Here is a 26,468-nt window from a genome sequence, read left to right as displayed (position 1 = left end):
TAGTGCTTTTCTTATTTTGTGCGATGTAGTATAAAATGTATATTAATTTGATTTCATGTCATGTATTCATATGTGGTTAAAAAAAAACAAAAGAAAAAAGGAAAATCTGCCTTTTTAGTTGCACTGAAAGTCAGTGAGATGTCAGGAATAGCATGCTGAACTATATTTTTACATCTGTACTGCTATGTAAAAAAGGAACATAAGGACATAGGACAATTCCTCCTGGGTCAGACAGTTGTCCATCTGTCCTACTATTCTGTTTCTGACAGTGGCAGTAGGAGGTGCTGTTTAGGGAGATCCCCCTAACCTGGCCATTTTCCATCTTCTATTTTCCTAATACTGCTCCAGCATCCAAAATTGTATTAGAGAGGGGTGCATTCCTGATTCATCCTTTCAGTATCTATTTATGAATTTATTGCCTGTTAATTTGCCTAATCCCTTTCTGAACCTTCTGAGATCATAGCATCTGACAGGAGAGACTCTCAGAAGCTCTACCAACACTAAATTACCCTCTCTTAAAGTTCTCTTTCTTCTACCTGCTTTAAACTGCTATCCTATTAGTTCTTGTATATCAGGATTTGGTGACAACAGTTCTTCAGTCACTTTATCTACCACCTCTGTGATTCTGTAAACCTTGATCATCTCATCCCTTGGCCTCCTTCTTTCCCAACTGAGAAGTCCAGGCCATTTTAATCTCTTCATAAGACCTTTGATCATTTTAGTTGCCCTTCTTTGGACTTCCTCTAAATCCATTAAAAAAAAAAAAAAAAAGAGCAAAACAGAGAAATACATAATACGTGCAAGTGGCTACGTGTGAAGTGTTCATGCAGTAGATCTTACAAAGACCATTTGTTCAGATCCTGTCCTGTTGCTTACTTCCGTAGTCTATGAAAGAGGGAAATATTTCATGCAAGTATTTAAGAAAATTATTTAAAGTTGTTGGCATGCTTTTTTGTAATATTTACTTGTAGTCTTTTAAGACTTCACCTGGATAATCATCTGTTTATCTAGTAAAAGCTTTTCATACGGTAATTTTGAGTGATTTTTGAATTTACATGTAACCGTTCTGATTCTGACTTGGAAAAATGTGTCCTGCTGTCTTACTTGATTTGGCTCCTCACACTATGTAATATTTCAAATTCATATTCAGAAGTGGTTCTCATGACATCATTCTTCCAACAGTCCCACATTGGTTTGAATAGTCTTTTCTTTTCAGACCCGAGCCTTAAGTTTCCTACTTTTTCATTGTCTCCTCCAATGTGTTGCATATAGTGTAGTAACTAATTAAATAGATGTATTTGACTGTAAATTAATATGGGATGCCTACTTTCGCTGTCAAAATATATGTATCTATATAACTTTGAAAATATTCTTATGTAGTTAGGCTGGTAAGCCTGACCATCATTTTATTGATTCCTGTAATACTGTGAGTCACTAGCAAACATATGGAGTTTTCTTCTGGTTTTACGTGCAAATTTGCAAGTTTTGATATTGGACAAATGTGGCTTTTAATCATTCTTCATTGCAGTAAGAAGTTGAGATGACACCTGAAGCTGTGTTAGGAGAAGCAAAGAATACAGGCAGAGGCATAAGTATTGAGGAATCATGAAAATTGCTGGAAAAGATGCACAGGGACATATTATCATAAAGTTAGTAGTTAGAGGTAAGGGCAACTGTAAAGAAAAGATATAAAAGTTAAGGAGAATATTTTCTGTTCTTCTCTATTCTTCCTATTGGGACAAGGCAGTGGCATCTTCTGATGAGAGAAACACTATTTTTTTCAGACAGTTGTATCAGAACTGCATCTCTTGACAAAGACAACACTAACTGATTTTGTTTACAGTACATGATTATCCCCTCTTACAGGTTAAGTAAAGTTGGAAGAGGGATTGGAACAGGTTAGATAGATAGAAAAAACAGGGTGTGGAGACAACATCTGAGAGCAAGTCTCTAAGTATTTGCATTGAATATAAAGAACACTTTGGCCTAGTAAAACTGGTAGTAACATTATAAGCCACCTACATAAACTTCAGTTATGTATGACAGTATTGAAGCTATAATTCTGTCTTGTGAAAATGGGAACTGCAGGAGAATAAATTATGTTCAGCTGAACATCAGTCAGTCTCATGCCAGGAGCTTTAAGAAGAAGGGGTAATGGCTGTAAAGTCCCCACATGTAGTGAATGTTCAGAAATTCAAAAGACTGATGTCAGGCAAATTTAAATGGGTCAGCCCCTGAGACATTTGATCTGACAAAAAAAAAAAAAAGTAGTGGTAGTAGTCTCATGCAGTCCTGAATTTCTAAAAATTTCAAGTCTTTGACCCTCAAAGATACTAAGTATGACTTTGTGTTGCCCAACCTGTAGTGCGTACTGTGAAATTCTTTGAATCCTTTGTTCTTTGATGTTGCTTTCAGAAGAATTCAGGGTGCATTGCAAAGTCACACATACGAAGTGATGAGACTATCTATCAAACTACTAACAACTTTCTCAAGCTTCAAATCTTTTCTTGGCAAACATAGTTTCTTTTAAAGTCCTTACATGAACTGTTCACTACCTTCTTAACATTACATACTCTTTCAAACAATCCTAATCAAACATCCTTTGCACTGTATCATTGCATAATATGAAACACGCAGTCAGCTATTTTATATTTCGCCCTCATTACAAGTGCACAGACTTCCCATATGTCTAGATATCTGCACGCTAAATAGCAACAAAAACAGATGATTTCTTTGTTTGAATAAGGGAAAAGCAATAGCTCTGTTCTCAGAGGCAGGCTGAGTGATAGCTTTATTTGGATTCCAGTCTATTAGTTCATCTCCATGAATGATCAATTATGATTCATCTTTCCAAATACCAGTTATTTCATAAATCCTGCCGGAGAGCACAGCAGTGGAACTGAAGAGCTGTCATGGAACTCTGCCAATAAAGTCACTGATGCAGCTACAATATATCTGCACATAATTTAATCCCCTTGTTGCATGTGTTGAAGGCATGCATTCCAGTACTCTCACATATAAAATCCTCTAATTAAGGATGCTACTTCTTGTCTCTTGCATATATTTAGAGTTCTAAAGAGGTGCTGTTTTTAAAGTATTCAAGGGATTTAATTGGACCCTTGATAGCGTATAGCAAAAGTCAGATTTTATCTTCAGAGACCTTTAGTTTTTATGACATAAGATGTTTATTTTACTTAGTCATTATGATAACAGGTGCTGAAGTTCTGGGATCTCCTGGTTCTTCAAGTTAGCTTTTAAAAATTTTCTTTCCACACTTGCTTTTGCAAACCATGTCTATTACAGAAAGTGATTCCTTGGTTTGTCTTTACAATCAAACCCCGGGCACACTTCACTGAGTGAAGTGCCCTTTTTTTCACTAGCTGAAAGGGCAGTATTGGTAATAGCACAGTTAATTGACCAGTGAAATCTTTTTCTGCTTATGCTCTGTAGGAAAGGTAATTTCATAACTTTGAAAATACACATTTGGGTAAATGACAACATGCATGGCAAAGACTGTAATGGTAATGTTGGACTTCTATGGATAATGTTAAAGAGGGAAATGCTGATCTTTTAAAATGCTTTCAGCATTTCTGGAAATTAGTCCAATAATTTCACTTTGGGGCAAATATGCAAAACATAGTCGTTAGTTTCCCATGATGATTCTTCATCATTTTCTCTCTGTTCACATTCCAAATAATCTTTGAACTGTTACAAGGCAGTGATAATACTAGTCAAACTGAATTTTGCTTCCTTAAGAGAAGCTAGCATTTTGGCCTCTTAAAAAAGCTATGTAAAAGCAAAAATAAATAACACCTTTGGTTTCATAGGAGGCATTGCACATCATACCAGAAAGCTGTCTAGGCATGTCTACCATTCTGACAACTGAAATTTGCCATAGAAAGATTTGCACTTGTCTCTCATGTGCCTGAATGAGAAAATGATCCTAATCTTTCCTTTCATATATCCTCTGCCATAACAACTTTTTCCGTGTAGTATGTGGGGAAAAAACACTTTCATATGCCTGGCAGTGTCCTGAATGAAGTGGAAACATCAGTGTTCTCCAGTATTTGCAGAAGATCTTCAGTTGTCTCAGGACCCAATATGCTGCACTCTGCTATTGCTACAGCATGGTAGCATATACCGTTGTTCAAACATGTTCACAGTATCAAAAGCAAACTGAGCAATTGAAAATGTGCTCATCATTGCGAGTTAGAAGTCCATGTTTGGGTACCATTTTTTCAAATCCAAAAGGCTAAAAGCATTTTAGTATGAAAAAAAATGTAAGAAATAAAAAGCAGAAGGGTTGCCTTATTAAGGAAGACAAGTTAGGTTAAGAAAAAGGAATGTTGTAAGAAAGAAATCTTCATGGCACTGCAACATCATGAAAACTGAACTGGAAATAACTATAACTAGTTAAATAATCAGTTCATAAGCAGTCCACAGTCTTGTTAGATTAGGCAATACTTACAGTGAAAAAGATTGAAAGAAAATAACTGGGAAAAAAATAGTTTGTACTTCTCACCAAATGTTACTGATTTAAAACCTAAATTGTTCAACACGAACAGGTTGATCAGCACTCATCTCAAAGATGCATGGGCCTTAATCTCCTGGAAATTACAGCAGGATTCACTTTTCTTTCAGTAGGATGAGGATCCAGCCTAAGAGGAGCTAACATTTCGCTAGCCCATTGTTCAAAACTCAGTATTTTAGCTCTGTAAAGGCTAAACATTTGGGCTTAGTTTCCATGTATCAGGCACACTATATGCTGCTACATGTAGAGTAAGAAGTTAAAATCCAAATGTTATCTTTATTTAATGATGAACAGTAAAGTTACAAAAAGAACAGCTAGTGAACATAGAAGACAACTTGTCAAACTTTTCAAACTTTTTGTTGAAGTAGATCTCTCATTACTGATATTTCAAGTGACTTGGTGTTTCTGAACTGCGATACACACTGTGATACTTTGCAACATAATTGCAGATGATGTTATCAGGATTCACATAGTGAGATTTAATGGAACAGTACCTTTCTCTTAGCTTTGAGCTGCTCGTGATATTTGTCGGACGTGTCGCCTGGTATTTCTCCTCCCCAGAGACTAATTCCCACTATGGAATAAGTGATGCCCATGACAAGCAGCGGAAAGCAGTAGACCAGCACAATCACAATGACATGATACCTGCAGTGAAAAAGCATTAAGCTATTAAGTGCTTTCAGAGGAGCTATACCAATGGAATGAGCTGCTAGAAGTCAAGAGTGCTACTTTAGCACAAAGTGTGTTTTATCTTTACTGGCTAGTCCTTGGTATTTTCACTGTCTTTTTGAAAGCCTTGAATTGCACTACAAATTTATTTACATTTTAGTGCAAGTGCTTTATGGGGTTTCTAGTTCTGATTCTGAACTTGCACTAACATAAATTAAGAATGACTCTATAGTTACGATTAGTCACTGCAGAATAAGGTATGTTTGTCCATAACTAGCTGAACTGATTTAATTATTGCACAGCCAAGTATCCTAAGGGCAAGCTAGGCATTTTGATCTCTAGTCTGGACCATAAATGAAAGAGGAAAATAAGTATTTAAATGGTATATTTATACAAAGGCTCTGATGAGTGTCCTGTGTTACCCAATGTACTTCATATGGCAGATTGGTTGCACATAGGCAACGCAGACCTGTTGCCTGTGTGCAACATAGTCACTGCTGCTGATGTAAGTACTGGGAAAAAAAAGATAACTTCTTCTGCCTCCTGTTAGTTCCTGGTTAAATGCTGTCTTCAGATAAAAACCCAGTGAATGATCAGTGAAGAATTCCCAGCCATCTCTGAGAGTGACCTTACTCCCCTAAAGAGAAATATCTGTGCATGTCTCCTAAAGTGATAAAAATTATATATGACCAGGGCCTCTTTCAGCTGCCTGAAAGAGCGCAAAATGCCAAATTTAATCCTGGGTTGTTACTTGGGTTTTCAGCCTTGAACACAGGGTTCATCTTAAATGCCAATGAAGACGTGAAAGGACAGATAATGTTCCTATGGCTAGGTAACCACTTCTTCCTAATTCTGCCAGAGGGACAAATAGGATATATTCAATTCAGATGACTGTTATTCTACACTTTCAGAAACTGGAACCAGTTAGAGGTTTTACAGTTTTCTTATTTGGACTGATATCCAAGATTAGTAATTGTGATAGTGTAATAGAATGAAGTGGGAAAATCCAACACTCTCATGAAGAGATCCAGAGAAAAAAATCTGATTAGGACAAGGAGAGGCTGGAAATACTTCTTTTCCTGGTTAGGATGAAAAGGAAGCTTTCTTTGAATTGCATGTTCTGTCTCCATTTTTGACCATCTCTGTCTGTGTAGAAGTAGCCACCTTAAGTGAAGCAAGGAAGGTAAACATGCAGCATGGGATAGAGAACACTCATAGAAGTGGAAAAGAATAAATGTGTTCCACTTATCACTTAAAATGTTCTATCCTCCTAGCTTAGAAAACCTGCTTTACGTTTCTCAGTGATCAATGCTGTTTGTTAGTTATTCTGCATGTAGAGTATCGGCATGATATTCAACAGCTTTTGCCAAGTCCATTGCAAGTGTAGACACCACCACGCACAAGTTTAGAAGAACAAAAGCTTACGTAAAATGCTGTTTTGGACCACCTGGCCACGCTACATAGCAAAGAGTTCTTCCAGGCATCACCTTGGTTATGGAGTATAGGCACTGGGGAAAGGCCAACAGGAAAGCCAAAATCCATATGCTCCCAATGACCACCTTGGTAGCAGTTGCAGAGAGCCTAGGTTTCAAGGGATCAATAATGGCCATGTATCTGTAAAAGAAAGCAAAAACCTGTGCATAAGAAACCTTCAGAGATTAGGATTTATCTAGAATCAACCAAAGCTTAGGGCTGGGAGAAAGATAAAAGCAGAGATATTTGTCTTCCTGGAGTTCTGATGGCATTCTTCTCTTTGGGTGGTTCAGCCCCCATGAAGGCAGTGCTGCAAAAAAGAGAAGGTTCATTGAATATTATTTTAAAGCTGTGGGACACCTGGCTAACCATATGTATACCAGTAGAGCAAGTATTTCTCAAAGAGTTAGTTAATCCTGTTACTGCACAACCTGATTGAAAAGCAGCAATACAGCTGGATCCTCTGTTACTCCGCTACATAATACAGGGTTTATCGCTAATTAAAAAATTAACAGCCAAGCTGTCAGGATTATTAGTCATCTGTCCAAAAGCTACAGGAACCTAATAAGTCCACATCCATTTATTTCAGTAGACATAGATTGACTTCAGATCGTCTGCCAAAGAACCCCAGACTGCAGCTGGTTCATACAGAGACTGAGAGAAGAGCCATAATGACCATTTCCTCAGGCAATGTAGAAGCACTAAAAGCACTGAGAGAAATGGATGCATAAAGCATGAAAATATCTCATTTGCTTTCTCAGTTCCTGTGTTGCAGGTAGGATAGCATTCTTCTTGCTGGCCTATAATTGTATTGGCAATCCATGTATGCTGATAACTTTAGAAGAACATGCAAAAAATCATTAAAAAGTTTACTCTAAGTAATTACAATTTAAAAGCTTAGGAGAAAAGAGCAACAGGAAGGCATCAAGACAGACAGTAAAAGAAAAACAAGTCTGGTTTTCTGTCTTTTGATCTCTGTTATAGATGCAAGGAACAAGGGAGACAGAAATTTTGTATTTTATATACTCCATATCACATACTTCATGAGTTTTCCACCTTTTTCTTAGCATGACTACTGCTTTGATTTCTGGGCTAAACCCTGAATTAACGTATTTTCCACCAACTTCCTTGATCACACTATTTTGTCTCATTTAACATTGACCAAATAATGACTTGCAAAATCATTAATCATATTAATTAAGTAGGAACACTATTCAAAATTTCTTCCACTATTAGGGGGAATGCTGATACATATAAGGCAGAATCACATTTAAAGAAATCTTTGTACTTCTGTAAAACCAGGGAGATGATACTGGTTATATGTATGTCTCTATTGTCTTACCAATATAGCATGCTGAATAACTAATTACATGTCCTTTAATCTGACATCCTAATGTCTTCCAAAACAACACAAGAAAATGTTTTCTACATTAATATTTTCTTCAGATCCAGAGGTTTCTCAAAGTATATTAAAAAATCCTTTTATTCATGATTGAAACACAATGCTGTTTGTGAGTTAATGTAGGAGTTAACGGATCAGCAATTTAAATCAAGAAATTTCCATGGAAGTATTCAGTGTATCTGTGCTTATTCAGGAAACGAAAGATCTGCCCTTGTGCCGTCATTGGTAGCATTGACATTCTACACTGTGTTTCCCAAACCACTGCTTTTCTGAAATCAGAATTAGAATAGCAATGATTACAAGTTCCTCAGGAATAACCAGGGCAAGTCAAAAGGAAACTAACAAAATTAAAATATTCTTTTCTGTGTTTCCTTGTGGTTTTTTATTTTCATATTATGTGAAAACACCTGAAGCAGATAGGAAACTGGGATGAATATGAAAACCAGCCTGAATATTTTACCAATGAGAGTTTTCCAAATTTCTAGGAGAATGTCTGGATCAGTTTCAACAGTTTGTCATCAAGGATTAGTACTAATTCTGGAAGAAGCAAACTCATTGCCAAAGAATAATTATGGCCCATATACTTTTTACTCTCTTTCACAGTACACATGTCCAGTTATCTGATCATCTTTGACAAGATTATTGGAGTATATCAGTGATTTCCTAAAGGTTCTCTTTGTTTCCATGGTAGGTCTCCAGCCTTCATGCCTGGTAACTACCCTTGTCCTTGTCTGTTTCCGGTTTTAAATACAGCTACAAAGTCAAACCACACCTATTCCAGCCTACATGTGTAGAAAAAATATTTTCAGAACTTTCCAGTATTGCTTTCCTCCTTGTGTCATTTATGCCTTCTAAAGGAATTGCAATAAGTAAAAGATGTACTATGGCTTTTCATCTACTCTTTCTCTACAGTTCTACCTCATGTAAAGATGGATTGGGATAGATTCAGAGACTATTTTCTGTATGGAAAATTACATAGGCAATAATAGGCATTGCATGGCAGGACTGTGGAAAAAAAATCACTTTGTCTCATCAGCATTTGTAGATTTTGTGCTATTCTTGAGACTTTAGGTGTTGCTGTGGGCTTAGAAGTTATAAAATCAGTTACTTTACACTCACAGAGGATGAATTATTTTGTAGGGGAGAAAGCATAAATTAGTAGGTCCTATTCCAAAGTGACACTAATATGCGATTATTGTTATTTTTCTTGAGTATGTTTGTCCTTTTGACATTTATAGATAAAAAAATTCCAAAGCCACTCATGATGTTTACTTTTTGCATCTCGTCTTCTGCCTTGGCTTTAGATTGTGACAACATTTCTTATACGGTTAGGTGACAGCCTGGGTCTGTGCTTCCAAATTCAGGCAGGATTTGAATTGAAACCCATTGAAATCAATGGATAAGCTGCCATTGATTTGAATCAATCCTCTTTTGGATGCATAAATTCTGTTCTTCTGCAATTAGAAGAGTATCACTCATTTAAAATGAAGGAAGGTGCGACATGTCCTAATTTTTACAGTACACACCTAGGTTTTAGGCAGACTTGTCCAAGATTTTTAGGTACAAACATTAGCTACAAGACAATAATAATATTCATAATGTAATGCTCCTGTTAAGAATTTGTGCAAGAAATCTTCTGCATTGCTGTTTACCTGCTATGGCAAACAAATTTCATTCAAGATATTCCTACTTCTTGGAAATTTCATACTTGAGAGATGGGTGATTATAGAATAGATATTTGTTTTAGCAAAAATAACTCTATTGATAGTTAACCATCAAATATGTGATAAATCCAACATCTGCCATCATAGTGGTACCCAGGCTTAAAACATTTAAATGCTATCAGAAACAGAGTGTGATCTAAATTTCAGTTCTGAATCATCAATTTCCATATCTAAAATTTCAAGCCTATTCATTTTGCATTGTTTTTACTGCACTTACATATTTTTTCCCACAGCATAATTAGTTCTCCTCTCCTTTACCTGCTTTTTGTTTTTTTTTTCAGCTAAACTGGTGCTTTTGGTATTACATACTAACTATGCAATAGCTGTATTCGAGTGCTGAGTGTCTTGTCCTGACAGAGCAGCAGATCTCATGAAAATATACATCAGTTGGATTATTGCCCTCTATCCCCTAGTTCCCTTCTCCTCCAAAGAGTAAATACAACTTGGTAATGAGCATAAGTTTCTATTCATGAGTCCTGTCTTTCAAATTGAGCTAGCTTGAGCGTGGGCTGCCAGATACTGTCCAAAATGCTTGATGATCTTTACCTGTAGTAGGTGATAACCCATAAACAAGTCACCATTTTCACATGCTTGTGGGACTCTTAAGGCATCCCCTGATAGCCTGGAATCATTCCTTTCAATTGCTAGTTTTCTTCAGATTGCACATTGACATTATTTTATATGCTATTGTCAGATTTCTATTACATTCAGATTATTCTTATTCCCAGTTATATTATTCATATTCCCAGTAGGTATCAGCAGTAATTCTCTTTGGCTAAGGTAAAATTATGTTGTTTTATCTCCCTGTCTGGTGACTGCCCTTTAAAGATGTGGATTGTTTGTGTGAAATGACTCATTCAGCTGTACTGATGGAAATTTTAACTGTTGGTTGGCTGAGTGAGGTAAGTCAAAGGACAAGGATCAGATGAAAAGCAGGCTACTTGTCTTGTTGAAATTTGAGTGGTAAGCCAACAGCCTAGCTTTTGCACAAGATAGATTACAAAAAGGTAGCAGGCAGTCATTATAACAAACAAGATGGGGAGGAGGTGGAGGAGCCTTGACCATTCCCTCAATAATGACTTTGTGCAGGAATTACTTAGCTGACCAGAGAGTATTGACAGCTCTCTACTACTGAGCCTTTGATAACAAATCTAATTTATTCTAATTTGCCAGTACACTAACAATTACAGTGAAGTATCTAACTTGTTCCCTAAGAGGCTTTTCTTAGAAACAAAATTGCTTAATTAACATAGTGAGATATGGCTTTATAGCTGCAATTGTTACACTCACTCAAATTTGTCATGTAAGTTTGGTAGCATTTTCCTAGAGAAGCCATAATTAAGGATAGGGGAAAATGTGGAATGACTGTCAGTTGCAGGTTAAAAAACACCTCCATAGTCAAGCTGTCTCTGGATGTTAATCTCTGTAGCCAAAAGAAGCCCAGAAGAGAACTGAGTCCTTCCTGCACTGTTAGCTGTCATTTGCAAAGGAGGCTTAGCCACTCCTGCTTATGATTTTCTTTGCTGGAAATGTTATCTTGCCATTACTGGTACCTAAGGGTGGTAACTTGTTTGTCTATCTCTTTAGCTTCAACCTGAAGGAGCAGTTGCTAATTTTTCAGTTGGACCTTGCCTTTGATCTCTGTCCATTTTGGCCAGGGTGTTTCCATCAGGAATGAAAGCTCCTGCTAGCACAGGCTAGAGGTTCCACACTTAGGTGTAGCTCAGAAAATTAGTGAGGTGAGGAGGCTAAGTATGGGATAATGTGTATGTATGATGCAGGATATTGCCCCTATATATCCCAATTACCCATGGCTGAAAACTGTAATCTTTCATGGTGTAGCTCAGTCATTAGGGCTCATTTCCTTACGCTGTTTGATATCCTTACATATATTTTGTATTGCAAAGTGCCAGTTACAAGGGGGAGCAGCAGACATGCTGTGTGAATTGTGCACTGAATGGTGCTGAACACGGTGTAGAAAAAAGAGGATTGTGTGAGTAGGCCACGAATGAAAGGGAGAATGATGAGATACAGGATCTGGAGCAAAAGCAAAAGAACTGAGACGAAGGAACAGTTTGCTGAGTGCAAAAATAGGAATAGAAGCAAAACAAGAATAATGAGAAACTAATAGGAGGAGAAGCAAAGAAAGGGGAATTATAGAATAATAGCAGACAGAAATTGGGTTGAGAGAGGAGAGAATAAGAAAGAAAACTGGGTAATGTAAAGGCAAAAGACATAGGAGAAAACCCAGCGCTACGGGACCAGAGATTCCAAGGTAAGTAGAAAGCACAATGTTTTGACAGTAGGGCTCTGTGGTGGCAAGCCCTTTTGCCTCTGCAGGTATATGGGAGAGAAATCCCAAAGAGCTGTTCTCTCTGTCATCAGCCAATCATAAACTGCATGCAAGGGGAACAGATGGACTTCTCTGATGCTCCAGTGTCATCCGTCTTAATGACCGTTCTGCTTCTCCACGGTTCTTTCAAGTGGCCTGAACTTATGCAGTCCTTCTGAAGTCAAAGTGGCGAGTGCTGAAGCCCTCATAGGTCTACCGTGTTCTGTGATATTTCTACACAGGCATTGGTCCTCCCCATACCTCTGTCTATAAGGACAATAAAAGGTGGTAGGCATTTGAGCTGAAGGAGGATTTATAATGGCTACAAGCAACTAAAGACTTGTTACACCCCTGAAAAGTGTTCTGTAGCCACACAAACATTATTCAGTGGGGTGCTGTGCCAATTTGCTTTGCAGTCTTTGGACATTTACTGTTTAGTCAGTCACCAGGCTGGAGCAATGGGACCCCTTGCCAAAGAAAGGGCTCTGAACTCTCACAGAGGTTGTTTGATTTCAGGATCGGACTTCCAATGCTTTCTCACTCCAGTGGGAGCTGCTGATAATGCCACAGATAGCTTGTTCCACACAATAAAGTGGGGATGCTGAATCTAAAGTACATATCAACTGGAAAGAATTAAGTCACTATGCTCATTTATGACGACAAGCAGAAACCAGTATTACTCCATCCAACATAAACACTAACACTTGGAAGATAATTGCAAGATGGAATATGCATATTTAGAAATTTAGGGATGTAAATATGTGCAGGTAGAAACTCAAGCCAACGCTTGCAAGAATGTGGATTATTCAACACCTGCACCATGTTCTATGTATTACTCTGAAGCATTTTTAGGTAGCACTTCGGTTTCATCACTAGAATCATTAGCACATGATTTTGTTTGCTGTGATCATGCTATATCCCACTGTCATCAATTTTCTTCCAGCTTTGGCTTGTGTTAGTCTTTGTCCCTAACTAATTACTACCGAAGTCAGCAAGAGTCTTTCCATTGAACTTAATGAGAAGTCAGTCAGGCTGCAAGATATAATGGCTGGTGCATCATGGTGTGCTTGCTGCAGCACTCTTCAAGACTGTTTTCTTATCTGCTGGGGTCAGAATAGATCTAGTTTCCTTCAGAACTGCTCAGTTTGGCTGGAGTCTACAATCTACTGTTTGGTACTTGTTTCTTGGGTTCATCAAATCAAGAAAATCTGTTTTCTCTGAAACGATAATAGAGACAGTCCTCATTTGAATAACATTGATAAACTCTGTAAGCTAGGGGTTATAATGACAGCATAATTATGTGGCTCTCTTACAGTCTGCAAATAACATAAGATACAAATAGCTGGTAAGTACTATAAAAGCTTCTGAAGTTTGTGTATTATGGTCTTGACTGTGGAAAAGATAAAAAAAAAATCCTAATTTTTCTTTTAGTAAAACAGCATACACTGACTAATACAGGCAGGAAAATCTTCCCTCTTTAACACATTATTTGGAAAATTGTAGCAAAAATACATAAGATGTTTTAAACCAAAATGATGTTCAAAATTGGATCCTACAAATGCCCATCCAGAGACACAGTTGGAACCCCTTAATCATCCTAAGTGATTTGTTTTACCTGTTTACAGTGTGTTTATAAACTCAAATGGGGGAAAAAGTAATCATTTCAGCCCCAAATTGTAACAGGAAATTGGGACTTGACAAAGGAAGAGACTGAAAGAAAATCATAATTCTCGCATATAAGTGGCTTGTCAATGGCAGACAGCAGAATTCAATTCCTTCGTGAATGCACAGATGCTGTTACTCCCTCAAAACAGGAGCTGGTTTTGAAACTTTGTATTTGGAATCAACTGGTAATTAAGAAACTTAGGTAGGGAAATTGCCATGATTCCCTGCCCTGATTTAAAGCATTGTTGTGGAAAATCCTAGAAAAAAGGTCTCTGTCAGGTAGCTACAGTAGACTGAAGAGGATGGAATGAACTGTGAGATTTTAGAGGTATTTTTTGTATAATGAAAACCAAACCTTTAACCTTTGCATTCTTTAATCTTTATCTTCTACCTACTAGTGCAAGGCTCCATCTTTTCATGTGGGAGTGGTCTGTATTCATTCATGGAGAGTGACTTTCTCTGCAGGAGAGTGGCTATGGGCATTTTTGTGGGACTAGGACTGTTGAACAAGACTGGGTTTGGTGGCCAGAAGGATCTGCAGTGAACGATGTTACTGTTACACAGTGATCACCTTAAAGCTAACAGCATAAAGAAAGAGTGTATGACAGCATGGTAGATAAACAAACACACTGTACATTTGAGAGATCAGTGGGCAATATCCCAGAGGGATAACTTGGCCTCGATTTACTCAGAGGCACATGCGCTGCTCTTGGTGAATGGCTGTCGTGCTTTGAGCAGGGGGTAACACTGCAGTTTTGCTGAAATCAGGACTGGCATCCAATGCCTTGTTTTTGTGTCCTTCTTAACAGAAACATTAAAACAGGAATATTGGAATTCTTCAGTATAGCTGAGTTCTCATAAACAGTGCAATGCTTTCTACTTGAGAACCATTTTGGTAGTTGACAACGGGCTAGATTTCTATAAGTATGTAATTGATTTTATGCAATGTGTTCTATACCTATGCATATTGATAGAAAAGCGATAACAATTTTCTTTGGCCTGTCCCATAAAATGATGGACTAACTGACTTCTCCTGACAGAAGGCCTTCTGTTTCTCCTATTCTTTGAATACTATCTACCTGGGCTATCAAGGACAAATGTCAATGCAAAGTCGGCAAAACCAGCTCCATCTGCACAGACCACAACCCACTCTATTACTGCTTACATTTCTGACACTGTCATCTGAATGGCGTCCTTCTTGTTTCTGCAGTTATTATGAAATAATTTTATTTTAGGTAAACATGTGAATTTCTCTCCTGATTGGTAAATCAGTCAGAAATACATGCATATAGGCAATAATATTCAAGAAAAAAACACCACCACAACCCAACTGTGAGAGACTGAAAGAGTTAATGTCTCAAACACTGTGGTGGGGCAAGTTCCACTTAACAACTAATTCTGTATAACAAGGAACCAGAGGTGAAAAGAAGCCCATCAGCAACAGGAGGGGAGGGCGAGCTGGAGGGTGCACAGCTCCCTGTGCTGATACCTTGTTCTGATGTGCTGAGCAGGGCAGCTCACCATGCAGGGAAGGGGAAGTTACTCCCCAAATTACCCCCAAGCCCAAAGGCTCACAAACCGCTCATGACACCTAATTAGCCCAATGCTCGCCCAAAGGAGGGGCAGGGATGATAAAAGGACACAAACTGAAGCTCCGGGTGCGCACGCCCACCGGAACCAGACCCCTTGGCTGACTGAACCAATGCTGGACCCAGGACCGGTGACATCTTTCTCCTCTCCCTCTCCTTTTCCTCATCCATAATCCCTGCACCTCATCCCTTTAGACATAAACCATTGACCAAGTCTGGGACTAAGAGCGGGTCCAGCTGCCCCTAGGCTCCTCTCTGAGAAGGAGTCTAGAAAGCAAGGGGGTCTGCTCTGAACCTCGGGACTCAATGGGAGGGATCTCCTTATTGTCTTGCCTGAACTGATTCCCAGATAGGCAAGGCCTGTAGTATACATTTGGTGATGTATGGTTAGCACATGTTACACAGTTTACTGGCATAGTTTCATGCCAATTTTTGTTGTGAGCATCCCAGTTTTGGTGGTCAGCATGCGAGTTCTTGTTGTGAGCGAATAAAAGGTGAGTTTTGTGAGTTAAAGGATCCCTGGTCTCATTTTACCTTAATCCTGACCTGGCAATCAGCAAACCTGAGTCATCGTCCTGAGAAATTGGGACGTGACACCAGCCCTTGGCTATCTTTCAAAAGTACTGCAGGCTACATTACACAGTAAAGCACAGATACATCTTTTAATAATTTTCATTAAGCTATAAATAAGGGCACTGAGAAAATGTATTTAAGGCTAAGACTGTCTAAAATGAACTTCTCATTTGAACATATAGTTCAAACTTGTCAGATGTTGTTTCTTGCCTGGAACAAGAAGACTTAGGGTTAGTCACTGTTGTAAATGTTGCTTATACTCCTCAGGATATTGCTGTATCCACCTGATTTTTTTCATTGCATCTTTTGAAAGCACCTTGTTAAATAGAATAGTTACTCAATGCAACACAAAAAGAAAAATAGCTTAGGCCTGTATTTATTCCCAAACTTCCTCAGTATGTTATCAAATAACATAACTCTGACATGACTTTTGACCCAAAACCAAAAAGATGCTGTCTTTTTGCCTGATCATTATGAGTTTGTACCATAACAAGGAATGGATTATTTTTCCTATGTCTCTGACAGTCTGAATCTTGTAGCCATTGCACCAGGATGTTTTGTAGAAACTATTTCACCTCTTTTCTCAGAAAGAAAGAGAATTTGTCAAACCCAGAAAATCATTTCAGGCCCCCAAGTCATAAAGAGTCCTTTATGTTTCACCTCTTGATTTTTGAACCCTTAATGTTCTCCTGTTCAACTTTTTCTCTCCAGTTCTGAGAACTCATACTTTTCAGAGGGCAGCCTGGATACTGGAATGCAGAAATATGATGTGCTCTAACTTAAAATACAAATTGAGAAATACAGAGAAACAGGGAAAGGATGTCCTGTTTGAATTCTATAGCTTGACTGGCAAAGTAATAATAGTGATAATTTTAAAAGCATATCTTGCATTTTTCCCTTCATGATATGCAGTGACGAGGGCTGATTCATGAAGTCATGATTATGAAGTCATCCATTAGATTGGAAAAAAAGCTGTATTGAACTTTAGTTTGGGAGTAGGGGAGGTAGTGTTTTGTGTAGTTATGTGACACCAGAGGCAGGTAAATTTAACTAACAATAAAATGGCACCTTGTGGAAAAAACAGAACAGTGAGTTTACAGAAACTCCCTTCACCCATTTCTTCAGATGAAAATATTCTCGGATATGAAGGGGAGATCTCTCTGGGGAAAACAGCCTGTAAAGCACAAGAAACCAGAAAAGGAATCAATCTAGCTCTTTGTTTTTCTTGTTCCTGTGTTCATCTCTCCCTGGTCTTCAGTGCAAATTCTCTCTTCTTTTGCATGGAAACCATTTACTTTGAGACAAGAGTTTGAGGGAAGGGGAGTGAGAGAGGGGCCAAAGGCTGCAGTTCTATTTGGGCTGAACTCTGTGCAGGGGATGGCAGCTGGCTGGGAAATGCAGGTTTCCTGCCTGCCACTGCTTCAACCTCCTCTATTCACTGGTGAGCCAAGCACAGAACACTTGGTGCCAAGGACATGTACAAGAATGCAAATACCAGTATACGTCTTCCTGGTGTGCATCTTTTGCTGATGCTACTACCATACAACCACAACATAGAGTCATGCCCTCTGCACTCCATATCCTAACCTGTTAGACATATCTGAGATAATTTTTTCACATACTCATTTCCCTATACTTCAGTGTTTCTGAGCACACAGGACAGGTAACAAATACTTAACTCCCAATTCAGATAATGTTATTCTACATCAAAGATGGTCACATATAGTTTGGCAGGAGTATCAGTTCAAAATGTTTATGGCACATGAAGGCCTTGAGCATTTTGTCCCAGGAATAGGAACTCATGCAGAGACAGATACCAAAATGTATTCTATGGGAAAGATAATACATTTTTCAAGGCACCTACTGCCTACTTCAGAATTTCAGTAACAGATTCATTTATAGGGCTTGTGGTACTACTTTGTGACAATAATAACTGCTCTTATAGCATACACTTGAAGAGAATGAAGAGCCTAAGTGATATTTTGAGGATCTGAGTGTGTACACATGATGAATTTAGGTTTCATTTGATAAATTGAATCATGTTTATGCCTCATAACTGTCTTCTGTTACAAGCTCGTATCATATTACTTATGCTGGAGTGTATAGAGGGATTATTAACAGCCACCAGTAACTGAACAAAGTCACAGAAAAATAGAAAACTGACCCAGTATATGTGTGCTTCTGTAGACATATTAGAAGTCTAAGAAATAAGGTGGGAAACTAGAATGACAAGTTTTGAATAAGGATCCTTGTTGGTGTAATAGGCATACGAAAAACTAGGTAGGAGGAATGTAACACTGTAATACTAAGTTTCATAAAAAAGAGAGGAGATGATTGTGCAAGAGGAGGAACAAAACTGAATGTTAAATACAGTTTAAAATCAAGTCAAGTAAACCAAATGTATTCATGAATAATATAGAATTTTATGGTTTGAAACTCCAAGCATGACTGAAAAAATAAACTTCAGAATTATACACTCAACTAATTCACAGTAATAAAGGTGACATGCCAAAAGAAATTAGAAAGGCTGTGATAGCAGGTAATGCAATGATAATAGAAGATATCAGTGACTTCTGTGCAGACATAAAATATATTCTTGGTCAACATTAATGACTGCTCTATGGAGCATCTATGAGGAGAAGCCCAAAGTAACCAAGAAGCTCTTGAGTTGGTCCTGAACAGTGTCTATGGTCAGGCTTAAATGTTATTATTCTTTGAATAGCATCTAGAGTATGGCTGGTTTTAACATCTCTGCAGAAACAATAAAAGCCCCCCAAAGCTGCTATGATAGTGTTTCATTTAAAAAAGGGGGAACTATAAAAACTTGAGGAAGCTTACTAAAAAGAAATGAGAAGGGCAACCAAAAGGAAACAGAGACTGCTAATAACAAGAATCGATCATATTCTGAAACATGGAGATTCTCTAATTATCTAATCTTTCATTACTGAAGGTTAATTTGATTTTGAGTCTGGTGTTCAGCAAAGTGAATGTAGGGGTGTTGGGAAGGAGAAACCTGGGCCCATGCCTCTTGGATTCTGATTCTCATTCTGCTGCAAATTGTTTGATTATTTGATTTTTCAATCAAATTTTTAAAAACATCCATCCTTATGTCAACATGTTATCTATGTCAACAACACGATGCTGTGTAGTCATACTTAAGTGAGCTGTCTGGGGTACCAGAAGTAAGAGTGCTAATATACCTGTCTTTGAGCTCTAATTTTAATAGCCTTATTCCTTCTAAAAATAGAGTCACAGACACAGTTCTGCGGAATAAATACAAATCGGAAGTTTCATAACAGCTCTGTTGGACTGGACAAATATAAACTTCTGTATCTGCCTGTAGGTCAAAAAAAGGGCATTTCATTCCATCAGAAGGACCAAAAAAAGGGGTAAAAGATGAAGTTATTGTTGAAATCATAATGGGACTTTAGGACATGATCAAGTTTTAATTTTTAAAAGTGGTGATTTACTTTGACAATCTCCTGATTTGAAGTTAATTATTGGACTTTCATTATTAATGGCTCACTGGGGCAGGAAACTGTAACAGCTTCAGAGTTTATATCAGCACAACATGTGAAGAAAGTTTTGTGATTAAAAAAAAGTGCATGAAAATGGAATTCTCTTTAACACTGGACTTTCTTTTGTCATTCTTCTACTGCAATACCTTTGACTCTGCAAGTAGCTGAACTGAAAAGTGGGCTGGGATTTTTGCGGAATATAGGGCTAGGATAGATGGGTAACGTTTGGCAGAATCTGATCTTTAGAAAGGATTAGGTCAAACCCATTGTTTTTCTCTTTCATAATAATTTGTTTAAAAAAACTTACATAGGTCTTTTGGATGCTATTATGTTGACCCATGTTGAACAGCAGTAAGACTTGTAGGCCATTTTGCAGTAATGCAGAACATTGGTGTATCGTAAATGTAAATTTATTTGCATTTGTATGAAATACTGGCATATATATGTCATTCTTTTCAATTACTTTTGCATATAAGGAAATCTAATATATATGTAATAGCTCTTCAAAGACCAAAAGTTTGCTTGCATGCTAGGAAGAAAAGAAGTGGTAAGATATGCATAGGATCAGCAACTATTCACCATCACTGTTAGAATACCTTGTTTAATTCCAAAGCAGTTGCTTTTACAAAGAGTTAAACTTGTTGATAGGAGGAAATCATTACAGAATTGCTGAGAGAACAGTAACTGAGAAAGTCATACTGTAGATGTGCTAATAACAGGAAAAAATGCATAAAAATATACTAAGTTCTCTACTGAAGGCATGTTATTTTATGCTATATTACTACATCTCCAAACTTCCGCTTTAACCATCAGATATCTGTATAGAATTTCTAGGCCTACACACAAAACTGGTTGTATAACGAGGCAATCTTGGGACTGGAAATTAATTGCCAGCCTACATGAACCACCTCTTTTGCATGCTAGGGACTAGTAGGAAGGGACAGTGGGTCTTCGATGGCCAGGGCCAGATGGCTTAAATTCTGCCTAAGTTGCTGTCTTTAATATGTCCAAGAACTGTACCACAGCCAGTAGTCACAGATGGAGTTAAGACATGTCACCCTTTAGGATCATGCGCTGGCCAGTGGCAAGGGCACATCAGCTCCAGAACTATCCCCTATTCAGTTTATCTTAGGCTATTTTAAAATTTTATCCCCCTAAGACAGCCAAAGGGCACATCGGCTCCAGAACTATCCCCTATTCAGTTTATCTTAGGCTATTTTAAAATTTTATCCCCATAAGACAGCCAAAGGAACTATTGCACTGGAAGCAATGTTACTGTACTGTGCAGCATGAGCTACAGAAGAACGAATGAATGAATGCCTATGAAGCAGTACAGCGTAAAATCTGTGCTGCTTCTGATACCTGAGCTGGCTTAGTTCAAGCTACCTGTGGCATCTCTGCAGCAGACTGCAAACAGCCTGTTGGAAAAGAAGCAGGGGAAAAAGACCACCAGGAAAGGGTGGTCAGAAATGTGAATAAACCCACATAAATTTGAGTCTGTGTTCAGTGACCAGGTGGTCATACAGCAGTCTTGGATACTTCCATCGTCAGCTCCGGATGCAGCACACCCCACTGCAGGAGCTGCCTACTCCACAGAAACCTGTGTCATTCCAGTAATTTCACAGTGCACACAACTGAGACAACATGGCCTACAGAATCACATGTGAAAGGAAACATGTACTGCCTGTACATCACTGTGCTCAGTGATGTCTAGAATTGCAATGACTCATTCATACTCTGTGAACATCTGGATGTTCTAAAATGATCAATGGAGCATATCACGACATACATTTTAGTCAGTTGCAAGCCAACATCTTTCAGTATTTTGGGATGCTAACAATTTCTACTAGAAACTCATCTGATCGTTTTAGTTCCCTCAGTAGCTTTAACCTAATTTGTAGCTTTTCTTTTTTTAATTTTTAAATTAACATGAATATTTAAGAATGAGTTTACTGGGTCAAAACTAAAGCAGCGTGTCCTGTCTGAAGCACTGGCTGAACTTTTACAGAAGGCAAATGGGACCCAAAGTTTTAAAAAATGTCCACCCAGCAGATCTGTGCCCTGGAATAGGGCAGTCTGTACATCCAAGGACATTCCTTGGGATTCATTTTGACCCTCAGTTTTCCTCTTGACTCTGCAGAAGTGTTCTGCAGAGGTAGCCGGGAAATGGTTAAAGGTACTGAATGCATCAGGTGTGATTTGGTATAAAAGGAAAATGAATAGCAGTGTGAATAGGGAAGGAGGGATAGACTGCTCTTCTGTTTGTTTTACATGATGCTCCTTGGTGCTACGGAGAGCTCACCTAAACACAGCTGTGGTATCTTTCACTGTGCTCTCCCCAAGGGAAGATTTTGATTTGTTTTGGGGGGCAGGTGAACTTGGAAGATGTGGTGGGGTGGAAATTGTGATTTATTCAGGGGATTTTCAGACAAGAAATAGATCAGTGAATAACAGTACTAATTGACTCACTTCTGAGTCAACTTAGCACCAGTGTCTCACATTGCTAAACCAAGGAAAACATTTCCAATATATTTGATTCTGACCATTGCACTTCAGTCAGTGTGGAGCAGAGGTATTCTTCTCTCACTCTAGAAGGTCAGCCTTTGGATTCCCAAGGAACTGTATTCACATTCATTTCCAGTTTCCTAGCATAAATTTAGGAACTTTCAAGGCAGTAAGTACTACACCTCTGCAGATGTTTTTGTCAGAAAAATGAAAAAAACCTTACTCAGAGCATCCTAGTAACTGCTCAGCTAATGACATGATCTGCAGCAATAACAATTAAATCCCCAGCATCAACTACAAAACTTTTATCTTTCTGAAAAATCTCAAGCTAGATGAGAATCTTAAGCTAAACCCAAATTGACAATGGAAGAAATCTTTGCCTGTTTAGATAGTATCACTGGCTTTACACTACCTCCTCCGTTATTAGTGGGCAGTAACAGTTGGGAACAAAATAAATCACTGGCGGGAGGAAAGTGTACTGATTTCCTCCTGTCTTCACCCATCCCCAGAGCAGAGAGGTAGAAGAGTTGCCAAGAATCTCATTTTCTCTTTCATTTTTAGCTTTACAGAACAGAAATGTGTCTGGCTGAGAATGCCACCTAAAATTTGCAATTAGTAGGGCCAACAGAAAAGCATTATTATGAACTTGTCCACGGCACAGAAAAAAGGTACAACAACATGTTTCCCAATCTTTGTACCTGGAAATGAGAAATAACATTTCAGAAGATGGATTGAACAATATAAAATCCTAACTACCATCATCTGAAAGTGCTGTAGTTCTTCCAAGTCAATTCAGGCAAGATGCATAACGTGATTCGAATATGTAGAAAGGAGTTTTGTGGGTAATTTCAGTGCATTGCTAAAAGGAATAAAAGAACTGAAGCACAAAGCGATCTGTTTTTCTGAATGAAAATTCAGGAATTTATTGGATTTCCAAAGCATGGGGTAAGTTATCTCTCCAGTACAGCAAATGTGAAAATGATCATAAAGAAAGGAATATTTCCTAGGGGAGACTCACAGCACCTTCTGAGAACGATGGTCCATCAAAGCATCTCTGTCAGAAATCTGACAACTACATCTCCCCTTTACTCTATGGAGACTACAGCTGTCCTATTCCATTATTGTCAAGAGCACAAAGGTAAAGTTTTCCCCCATCCTGTTTTCTTTCACAGTCACAAAGGCTTGTTTTGCTGCAAGTAATCAGAAAAAAAATCAAGCACTTTAAAACCATGTTCTTACCAGACCTCTGGATATCTACAAATGGCAATGTAAATAGTCTCATTAGTTAAAATCAGGAGGAACCAAGCAGCTCAGAGCTGTCTGTGAGAAGAGCTATTAAAAACAGAGTCTGAAGTGATTTCTGAGGAGGAGGCTCAGCCTCTGCCAGCTGCAGAAATACAGAGGAGGGAAATTTGAAATCCTTTCCCTTCACACACAATCTCTACAACTCCTTAACAGTATGAATTAGATGACTTTGAGGGACAGATACTGTTTTCACAAGGGGGGAAGCAAAACCCTGAGCAATCGCTGCTGTTACAGAATTAGTATTAAAAGGGTGGAGCATAGAGACCAGCTGAAGTCAGAGAGAGGAAGTGTTTGTTGTAAAAGAAAGCGAGACAGTAAAACCAATGAAAGGCTGAAGGAGAAAGACCAAAGACAGGGAGAAAAACAGTGTGTTAGGGAGACAGATCGTAAAGAAGTACAGAGGAGCACAATCGATGAACTATTGAGGGCTCTGCCTCTCATCACTTCATGATTGTTATCTCTGTATTTTTATTTCAACAGAGAATCTGATCTCAATCTCTCGCCCCTAAACTTCTCCTCTCTTTTCTCACCTGTCCACGGCTATCGCTGTCATGGAGTAGATGCTGGCGAAGACAGCTGTGATTGGGAAGAAGTTGTGGAAGCGGCAGTAAGCCTCTCCAAAGTACCACTCACTGTGCAGCGCGTAGATGAAGTTGATGAGAGTATTGAAAGCAGCCATGGAGGCATCGGAGAAGGCCAGGTTCACCAGGAAGTAATTGGTCACCGTCCTCATGCGCTTGTGAGCCAGGATGATCCAGATGACAATGAGATTTCCAAAAACGGCCACTGCCACCACACCACCATAAGCCAGCGACCACAGGGCAATGCGCCAAGAGGGCTGCACAAACTGATTGGAGAAGTTGGCTGCTGAGGATGCTACAGGGGGAGAAGTGTTTCCAGCTGGCGCTCCCAGCGCCTGTCCCCAGGGATTGCCCGTGGCAGCAAGGCTCACGTTCCACCTGCTGCTCATGCTCACGTTCCAGTTGGCTGTGGGGACAGAAGTCATCTTGGATGTTCCTCTCCTCTCTTCCAGGAATGATGCGCCTCTCTCACCTGCCTCTCCTAACCCTCTAAATTCCCCACCAACAGACAAGAAGAGAAAAGAAAGAAAAAGGGAAGTAAGGCAGCACAGCAGGTACTGGGAAGGAGAGATCTGTCAGAAAAAGCTTTGGCTACACTGTTCAAACTGTTAGAAATGCTGTACCAGCTGAGTCAGGAGAGCTACCTCCAGGTGGAACAGCATCCCATTCCTCCTCTGTACGGCCACCTCTCGCTTTTGGTTTTGCTGAAGGAGAAGGGGACTGGGAGGCAAAGCACATTTTATAGGCTTGTGAGTTCCCAGCGTCATGAAGGGAGTGGAGCGATAAGCTCCGTCAGCGGGTAAGATAACACCTCTTTCTCTCTGTTCTCCCTCCTCCCCTTTTATTTCATTCATTACCAGCAGCAGGCACTTCCAGGAGCTGTGGAGAGAGCCACGGGGAAAATGATTTCTCGGCTTGTTTTTGTTCAGAGATTTGTTTTATATTGCCTTTCTTTACGTTTCATTATTGTGCTTCCTTTTTAAATAGTCTTTTTGCCCTGTCTTTGCAGGGCTAATTAGCTGGCTTAGTTGAACATCCCAGGACTGAGACTGCTTTTTATTAATGCTGTTTCCAGGTGAATTCATGAATTTATTCCAGATGAATTCAGATCTGCTTTTTTGCTGCCGTTTTTTCATTTAGTACACACTTCACTTTTAACCATTCTGTTAACTACAGATTTGGAATAGTGACCTCTTTTAAATAAAGAAATACATCCTGCTGCTCTTTAATTTCACTTTTCAATCTGTAATATGTTACTGACATCAAGAAACATTTATAAAATTAAAATGTGACTATCTTTTTCTTACAGCATTAACTTTGTTGCCGATAAAGCCATTTGCATGTTCAGCAGACACTGATTTTTTTTTGCGAACACCATGCAGCCCTAAACATAGGTGTCCTTAAATATGGGTAAAATAGTAGGGGTTTGTTTTATTTGTAGCTTTGAGAAAAATTTTTTTTAGTTCTTTTTGCTTATTTGCATTTATTCCACACTTAGTGCTATTATTATTTTGAGCAAACAATATTTTTATATGCAGTGATTTCTATACTGGTAGAAAAGGGTAAATGAGAAAATTTAACATACAAGAAATCAGGTTTTTTGTTAGTATGTTGTCCTGGTTTTGGCTGGGATAGAGTTAATTGTCTTTCTAGTAGCTGATATGGTGTTGTGTTTTGAATTTAGTATGAGAAGAATCTTGATAACACACTGATGTTTTCAGTTGTTGCCAAGTAGTGTTTAGACTAGGTCAAGGATTTTTCAGCTTCTCATGCCCAGCCTCTTCCAGCTGGCCTCTTCCATGCTCTCTCTTCCAGCAAGAAGGCTGGAGGGGCACAAGAAGTTGGGAGGGGACACAGCCAGGGCAGCTGACCCAAACTGGCCAAAGGGGTATTCCATACCACATAATGTCATGCCCAGTGTATAAGCTGCGGGGAGTTGGCCGGGAGGGTGGTGGATCCCTGCTCGGGAACTAACTGGGCATCTGTCGGTGAGTGGTGAGCAATTGCATTGTACATCATTTGTATATTCCAATCCTTTCATTATTACTATTGTCATTTTATTATTGTTATAGATTATCATTATTAGTTTCTTCCTTTCTGTTCTATTAAACTGTTCTTATCTCAACCCAGGAGTTTTACTTCTTTTCCCAATTCTCTCCCCCTTCCCACTGGGTGGGGGGGAAGTGAGTGAGCAGCTGCGTGGTGCTTAGTTACCAGCTGGGGTTAAACCATGACATATGTCAACAACAGCTGGCATTGAGAATGCATGCTTTGTGCAAGGGTTGACTGCAAGGAAATTCAACTAACAAACCTTTGTTATTCAATAGGCTGCAGTCTTTAGGGAGAAAATGTGTTTTAGTGCTGATCTGCTCCATGCTTCAACAGTTTATAGCTACTACTTGTCATCAGCAGAGATTTCAACTGTATCAGAGCAGTGGGAGCATGTCTAGAACCTACTCATACACTGCAGGTCCGTGTCACAGCAAAACCACTGGAGTTAATCTCACAGTTCCTTTTTGAGTCCCACATCTTCCATCTGCGTTGTCTTTCATCCTCTCCCTGGAGGTGAGTCTGAAGAAGGGAATAGTGGTTCACACACCG

General features: G+C 38.8%; 1 protein-coding gene across 1 annotated transcript in view; it reads right to left on the bottom strand.

Annotated features, from left to right (window-relative positions):
* The window catches only part of TACR3 (tachykinin receptor 3), a 43,745-nt gene extending 19,191 nt beyond the window's left edge, over positions 1-24,554 (bottom strand). The window contains exons 1-3 of the mRNA XM_009918492.2: positions 23,817-24,554; positions 6,626-6,814; positions 5,026-5,176 (exon numbers count right to left, since the gene is read on the bottom strand). Of these exons, the coding sequence (XP_009916794.1) occupies positions 5,026-5,176; positions 6,626-6,814; positions 23,817-24,292 (816 nt within the window). The 5' untranslated portion in view covers positions 24,293-24,554. The remainder of the gene's footprint in view (positions 1-5,025; positions 5,177-6,625; positions 6,815-23,816) is intronic.
* Between the last annotated feature and the right edge of the window lie 1,914 nt (positions 24,555-26,468).

Source organism: Haliaeetus albicilla, chromosome 1 (assembly GCF_947461875.1).
Source record: "Haliaeetus albicilla chromosome 1, bHalAlb1.1, whole genome shotgun sequence".
Lineage (NCBI taxonomy): Eukaryota > Metazoa > Chordata > Aves > Accipitriformes > Accipitridae > Haliaeetus > Haliaeetus albicilla.
The sequence above is the reverse complement of the archived record's forward strand: the minus strand, read 5'-3'. Positions and strand labels throughout refer to the sequence as shown.